Source organism: Malania oleifera, chromosome 1 (assembly GCF_029873635.1).
Source record: "Malania oleifera isolate guangnan ecotype guangnan chromosome 1, ASM2987363v1, whole genome shotgun sequence".
NCBI lineage: Eukaryota > Viridiplantae > Streptophyta > Magnoliopsida > Santalales > Ximeniaceae > Malania > Malania oleifera.
This window is the reverse complement of record NC_080417.1, coordinates 30759304-30767000: the sequence shown is the minus strand read 5'-3', so window position 1 is coordinate 30767000 and position 7697 is coordinate 30759304. Positions and strand designations below refer to the sequence as shown.

Genomic DNA, 7697 nt, shown 5'->3' with positions numbered 1-7697 from the left:
TTTTGCTAGACAGTTTTGATTAAAAAAAAATGACCAAGTCCTACACTGAATAGGCAAAGTCAAAGAAGTTTTAACAAAGGATAATGCACCAAAAAACTGACATTCAATTCATTAACACAAGGTAACATAAAAGGCAAAAAAAAACTGTGATGGATCTCTGCTTGTGAGGCTCCAGCAAAGACAGGTACAGTGATCCATAAGTCTAAGTACTTTATAATTTTTTCTCAAAAGAAATTAACAGATAGGTGACCATGTAGAAGTGAAAATCAACACGGGTAGAATTCTCCCTGCTGGAGATACTCGATTGCCATATTAATTTATGCACAACATATCTAAGAGTGGTAGCAGAGATTCTCAAATCCCATGTACTCGTCATTTTGCAGCTTCTCCACCATATCTGCCACGCCCACCCCACCTGCAATTTACAATCACATATTGAGCATTCTGAGACAAATCGTGCACCTTTGCCCATATCTAAAGACCTTTAATTTACTGAAAACTAGATTGCTACATACCTAAACTGATTGCACTCACAAAGATTGTCAAAGCCAATATAAAGATGATAATCGACGCCCTCCCAAGTAGGGCTATTATCTTCCTTACTACATGTTGACCGGCCAAGGCAGCTAGTAAAGCTACTAGAACAAGATAAGAAGCTGCAGCAGAAGATGGCAACGTAAATATAAGGTTAAGATGTATTAAGAACTAAAAAATTAATCTTAAGGCCAGCTATTTTCTCTCCAAATGTCTGTAGGGATTATAAGCAGATTCTCTCTCTATCACCATTTCTTTCCAAAAAATGTAATCCAAACTGGTTGTTTGGAGGGAGAGAGTCGTTTTTCCTCTCTCTCTCTCCAATCAGCCAATAGAAACAGGCTGTTGGAACATCAATCTTGAAAATAAATGAGGTTGGTATCAGTTCACTTGTCTGCGCAGGAAACATCTAGCTAGCAGGATTTAGAATTGATTTCTGTCACAATCTGTTATTGCTGCATACCATATGGGACTGGGAAACGCTTTAGAAGATAATATTGTACAACCGACATGGAGGAAGAAAATGTCATCGCAAAGGTCGATGTTGCACTTGCCACCTGCAAAAGTTAAAACTTTGTTATGCAAAATTATTTATTTTAGCGGCTGAAATTTATAAGAGCAAATCATTCAATATTGTTGTTTGTGTCTAAACTTTTGGGCCAGCCTTGGGATGGGGTTCTTAATCACACAATCCTGCAGACCAAGGCCAGTTCAATTGAGCTTGTGGAGAGTCAGACAAGTTACCCCACCGATCATGTTTTGGTGTTTCCTTGACTGCATGAAACCCAGTTCTGGCTATAAGGATTGCCAACCATTTCCTCTAAAATCCATGGGTCCCAAAATGTTTGAGAGGAATAGGTTGATTAAAATTGTGAAGTGAGCATTAATTCCCTATATAGTTACAGGCTTCTATCATTGTTGACAAACTGCAAAGATAAAGATACAGGCTTGTATCCCATGTTTGTTTCCTTTGTGCATTCCAACTTCCTATGTTTGATTCTCCTCGTGATCATTTCCTTCCCTCATACGCTTCATTTTATTAATAGGCACAGTCCGTGTGTGAATAAAGTTAATTTTACCTGAGGAGGAATTCCCAATTCAAGAAAAAGGGGTCCCAAGATAAAACCACCTCCAAGCCCGAGCAATCCACCTACAATGCCAGCTACTATCCCACAGATACAGTAAAGAATCATCTGATGCATCTTCCAATTTGTGATTTCCTTTCCCTTGGATGCAATTACTCTTGTCCCTTTGCATAAACATATAGCTTCAAACAGAGAAACAGAGACTGCAATTGGTACCTAAACATGACATAATTATGTTGTTAAAAGGATTGATCTTTAAAACATGTGATAATTGGTTTTTCAAAGACAGCTCTGTTTGTATTTTATGTTAAGACATCAATTTGCCCGCGTAAACTCTATCTCAGATGAAAAAATGTTTGTTTATCATCATGTTATTAAATTGACGCCTAGACCCCACTGCCATGAGTACTTTTGAAGGCAGCCCGGTCACTCTGAACTGCACAAAATTTGTTAGATGACTAGATAAATAACATAACATACAATAATATAAAATTTTTTCATTTTTTCTTGGTCTCCCTTCTCTCTTTGGTAAGGATAAAAAACTGCTTGATTCTTGGTACTAAAAATGTATAGAGTTGAAGGAAATAGAGCCAAAACTTTTCAGCAAACCCTGAACAAGAGTCTCTAGGTGTGTGCATGCGTGTGTAGGTGTGGGAACATGTGTATTTGTGTTATTAGTAATTTATTGACTGAAACACAACTATATATACTATTTTAGATCGGGAATTTTACCTGCAAGGAGTTTATAATCCAATAGAAGACGGAGCAATTTGTGGTATATCTCTGCATGGAGATTCATACACGCGTTACATTCAGTAATTAGTCAGCACCCAGCAACTCATAGTGACTTTAAGTTAGAAAGTTAAACTTGTTTGGCTGCCCAGAGATTTAGGAGATTGCCATGGAGCCATGCACTGGCCATGATTTGGTGACACATATTATTATATGTTCTTGAATACAATCTTAGAAAGCTCAGGGGAAAATTGAACCAAAATTATTACCATATAGCATGATAGGTGAAAATAGATTACCCTAGCAAGCTGAACAGCAAGGAAAGCCACCCACACAAACAAAAGCAAGCCCAACTCTTTCCAGAAAATGTTGTATCTCATAGGAACCTAGAGAGTAATGATAATAGTTAAGTAGATATGAAAAAAAAAAAATTCTGGGAGAGATCATTGTCTTAGACTTACAGCCTCATCTAGCGCAGGAGCTGGACCACTCGGTAATGGTTTGTAATCATCTCCGGCGCCTTCTGCAAGTCAAGAGTCAGCACAAACTAATACAGACTATGAGAAAAAGATCTTTCTGAAAGTTGGACTTGGAAGGACAGTTTCTTTGATCTTTACAAAGGTTTATATTCATGTTATGTGTTTTATCTATCAATTTCTGTGGTGAAAGTTGTGTTTAATTACAGCATTTAGGATGGGGCAATAGTGAAAAGCACTAACCATCAGGTTTGCTCTCAAATTCCCGTGCCTTGGCAGCTTCCTGAAAGTCAAGTAGAATCTCAAACTCCATATTAATAGGTTTGCATCAAAAGAAATCTGTTGAGAAATTGAACTGATGAGTGATGAGTGAATTTGGTAGCCTTACCATCTTCATCACCGTTTCTTTCTTCCATGTATCTACACCTTTAAAAAAAGCTTTAGTTGATGTACCTGTCACCATAAATTTTCATTGTCACACTGATTCATGCCACCATTGGGAAGAAAATCTCATGAAAATAGCTAAATGCTTTTTCTTTTGCACTTGGAACAAGAAAACATGAGGCCAGCTAGAAAAGGTTGTTCTCCATTCTTTTATAAGCATGCTTTGATGCCAACTTCCTCGTCCCACACTTCAAATTTCTATCACCACTAGTAGGTGGGTAAAAAGGATAGTATGCTCAAATACTAAACATTAAGCCTCCGTTTGGATCTCGAAAAATGTTAGGAAAAGAAAAAAAAAATATCAAAGAACCCATATTCTCATGTTGGTTATGAAGGAAAGTGAGAAAGATAAAAAAAAGATATAACAAATTTATAAACAAAATTTTAAGTTTACATACCATTAATATTTAGTTTTTCTTAATTTTGAATCATATTAAAATAAATTTTTATTTTATAGAATTTAAGTGAGAAGGAAAATATAAGGAAAAATGAGTTTCTTCCTTATTTTCCTTTCCTTTTCTTTCTTGAAGCAAAATTCTTGATTTAGACAAACCTTAAAAGAATGAACTCTTTAATTTATGGGATGGTTTTTTTTTTTTTTTTTTGAGGCCAGCAGGGGGCACGGGGAGGGAATTTATCGATGTTTCTTCACAAATCCATATGTAGGATATTCAATATTTGGCATGAAAAATGAAATATATAGAATGGAAAAAATATGCAGTTGGCATTTCTCATGTTATAACCTGGATTTTACCTATAAATAAGATGATGAGAAGAACTGTGACCATCCAATCCGCAAAGATGACGTTGAAGACAACTCCAATGCTGATGCCTAACATAAGCATAGGCTGGAAGAGCAAGGCTAGATCATAATCTATGAGGGGCATGTCCAGCGTTGGGTGTCTTAGCCTAAGATTGTAGTACACCGTTGATCCCGCTGCCCCCATGATCATACCTACAGCCCACAAAAATCTCTCTCTTCAATAAATATACACACATAATAATATTCTCCAGCATTTTAACAACTAAATACCTTCAGAAGAACTCCAGAACTTGTGACTGCCTAGTTAATTAGCATTGTAAAAAAATAAATAAATGCAATTCTATATTTTATACGAATCAGTAATCACTCTCAGTTATTATACATTAATAATTAAGTAGAGGCATTAAATTAAATGGAGCAGCTGATTACCCACATTTAGAAATGGCTGTGGAAGACTTGGGGTCAAAACCAATGATCAATGTGAGCATTGGAACAAAAATTCCACCCCCTCCAACTCCTCCAACACTCCCCAGCGCCGCCCCAAAGAATCCAACTATCGATCCTACCACAATTCTCCACCCCCACTTCATCTCCTGCTCATTGGAAAAATTAGACTTGTGAGTACAAATATCTTTAGGGCCAAAAAAGGAAAGAGAAATTAAAAGGACCCAATCTGTTACCTACCGCATTATACAAGAAATAAGAACTGGGTCATTAAATTAAACACCATTAACATCAGAAAAGTGGGAGAAAAGTAATTATTCTCACCGGCCAAACAGGTTGGTATGAAGATTTCCCATTCTGCCACAAAAAATTAACCACCTTTACCATAAACCCTCTGTTCATTTCTTTCTGATCAACCAACTTTTCTGGGTCTGTAGCTTTCAGGACCCTCTCTGCACTGCCCACATCGCTCATCACGACGAGGCACAAACAGAGCCATGCCACTGCCGTCGCTACTGCTGCAACGGCTCTCTGGCTCATCGCCACTCTTGCCATGGAGGTTAACAATTAATATCAAAAAGAGAAGAAGAAATGGGTTTTTTCTATGAACTGCAAGAGCTATAACTGTATATATTAATTTCCTGTACGTATTTTCTCTTCTTCCTCTGCTTCGGGTTCCTGCTCTTGAGCACCCACGCAACGGAGAAGATCAGACTGTACTTCCTCAGTGGCTGCCATCTCCCCTAGCATTTATATCCATCGCGCGCGCCATATTCTTTTACTGAGGGGACCTCCGTTGCCCAAATCTTACGACTTAGTGTACCTTCTTCCCTAAAAAGAAGTAGACAAATAAATAAATAAATAAATAATTCTTATCTTGAGTTTCTTTTTTAACCAAAATGGCGAAATCTAATTTTTTTTATTATTAAAAAATCCATTAATCTCTAAATAAAAAATATTAATAGATTTTCAGTTCTAATTTTTTTGAAGATCAGATTTTATTTTGCCTTTAACTGACTTCGTTTTTTTTTTGTGAAATTATTTTTTTCTATTTCATCAAAATTGAAATTAATTTAGATTCATAAAATATGAAATAATTTGTTATTATCTCCTACCATAGTGATTATATGTCACAATTTCTTTTAACCAAAGAAGAAGTGCAATTTATATATGTTTTTTTTTTAACTAGCTCCCTATTATAAAATTTGATGTTACATATGTATATATTAGGAGGGTTTTCCAATAATGGAAAAAAGGACAGCTTCAAAATCATTGATTTATGGGCTTTTCAAAACCAATATATAAAATCAAGTCCTCATGAAATCTTCGAACGAATATACTTATCACTATCACAACAGGAATTAAATAAGGAGTTAGTTTATATGTCCGCAAAATGATGATTCTTAGAACAATCAATTTAGAATTTTTTCATGTGTCAGCTCAAAACTCTCACATCAATTTGTGAGATGGGTATGCGACCAATGTAATACAATTAACTGCTTTGAATTTCTTAGAGGTAAAAGCTGATCCTTCAAATGCTAATGTACCTAGTAATTGGTTTTGTTTTTTCATATATTGCAGTAGTTGTGTATGGACACACGTACTTGAGCTAGCTGAAGTACATGCACCATGGGAACTGAACTGGGCCGGTTGGCCAGGAGACAGGGAAAAGGAAGCAGTCGCTGCATTTCTGCGAAGCTTCCAGGAAGTAGAAGTGCCGTAGAATTGATCTGCTTAATCATTATTGCTGCAGCCATAGCTACGGTGCTGCTGCTGCCGCGGCCTGCAGCCTAAACTCCAAAATTGGGTTTGGCCTCTTATCTATGAATTGCTTCCCTCTGGTTTTGCAGCTAACTACTCAGTACAATAAAACAAACAGCTACTGGTTGAGAATTTGGTTTGTTTTGGTTAAGAAAAATTGAGTGAATAATGGGTGCTTATATACATAATTAAGCTCAAGATGTAATGAATTTAAATTTTTAGATTAAGTGAGTGCTCACCTATAGATATCAAGCCTACACATGGACTCTTTCGGTACCAACAAATGATATCTAACAATTAGAGGATCAAGTGTGTTACCGAGATCAATAAGGATCATCTAAACTTAAAAAATTGATTCGGTCAAACCATGGGAGGTAGGGTTGGGTTCGAAGGCATGTGAAATGCAATTCGAGACACATAAGACACGATATTAAGGCCTATTTAAACAACTGTTAAAGAATTAGACTTACCGCCAGGGAATCCATTTAACCCCACAACACTCACCACCTTAATTAATAATTTTTATTACTGCATGCATATATAGCATCCAATTATATATATGGCTTAAAAAATAACAAATATTTCTGCTTGAAAAAGTAATATAGAGACTTGATGTGTGTGTGTGTGTGTGTGTGTGTGTGAGAGTGATATTAAGGCGCCTGACAAAAATGAAAGTAGAGTAATACCGCAATCAAATAAAACAAGCAGAAGGAAATTCCAGGGAAATTTCGCAGAAGGTGGGGAGATGGCAGAACGAACACAGAAGGGTTGAAACCACAGGCATGCATATTGGCATATTAAATGGGCGTCTTGTTTTCTGCACCAGTGGTAGTACTGTTCCCCCTATATATAACTTCCCCATTAGCAATGCCCTTAAATTTTATTTTATTTTTTTATTTAAAGACTCCGGTTACTATTGCGTTACTTTGGACACTATGGTGCGACACCAAATCCGAAAGGTGAAAGTCGCCCACCCATTGACGCATCTCTAGTAATTTACCAACGTAGTGCCTTAAGTGGGAATTGAACTCGTAACCTTAAGGTCACAAAAATCACAAGTTGTCCTTATTATTTGAACTGGCCCGACTGGGCCGGGGCCCTTAATTTTTGTCCTCTGTGTGTGTGAAATCGAAATTGAACTGAATTTATTATCCCGTGGAGAACCAAACATTTGTTGGTTCAATTACAATTTTTTTTAGTTTTTAATCGATTTTTTAAATATTCAACAATTTCTTTTCACAAAGTTGTTGAGAACCTATTAGACATTTTGATTTCTAAATATTAAATGGACCAATCATGTATTAACATACTAATTAAATAATTATTTTAATTTACATATATAATATAAATTAAAATCAGTTTTTTCAATTTTTAGGTTCGATTATATTTTGGAAACTGAAATCAAAATAGAAAATTTACATTTTCTAAGACCGAAATCGAATACCGAAAAATTGAATT

The 7697-nt window shown here is 36.0% G+C and overlaps 1 protein-coding gene across 2 annotated transcripts; it reads right to left on the bottom strand.

Moving 5' to 3' along the window:
• LOC131162642 (sulfite exporter TauE/SafE family protein 3-like) lies at window positions 1-5306 on the bottom strand. Of its 2 annotated transcripts, none has more exons than XM_058119254.1 (12): window positions 4803-5306; window positions 4468-4627; window positions 4026-4226; window positions 3216-3280; window positions 3071-3110; window positions 2813-2874; window positions 2651-2737; window positions 2352-2402; window positions 1614-1835; window positions 998-1091; window positions 516-656; window positions 1-415 (listed from the first exon to the last, which is right to left on the bottom strand). In XM_058119254.1, exons 1-12 carry the CDS (start codon window positions 5031-5033, stop codon window positions 333-335), a joined length of 1437 nt encoding a protein of 478 aa, XP_057975237.1. In that variant the 5' UTR covers window positions 5034-5306; the 3' UTR covers window positions 1-332. The 2 variants fall into 2 exon arrangements, with proteins under 2 accessions (XP_057975237.1, XP_057975242.1); XM_058119259.1 differs by having other exon boundaries at window positions 2813-2871.
• Between the last annotated feature and the right edge of the window lie 2391 nt (window positions 5307-7697).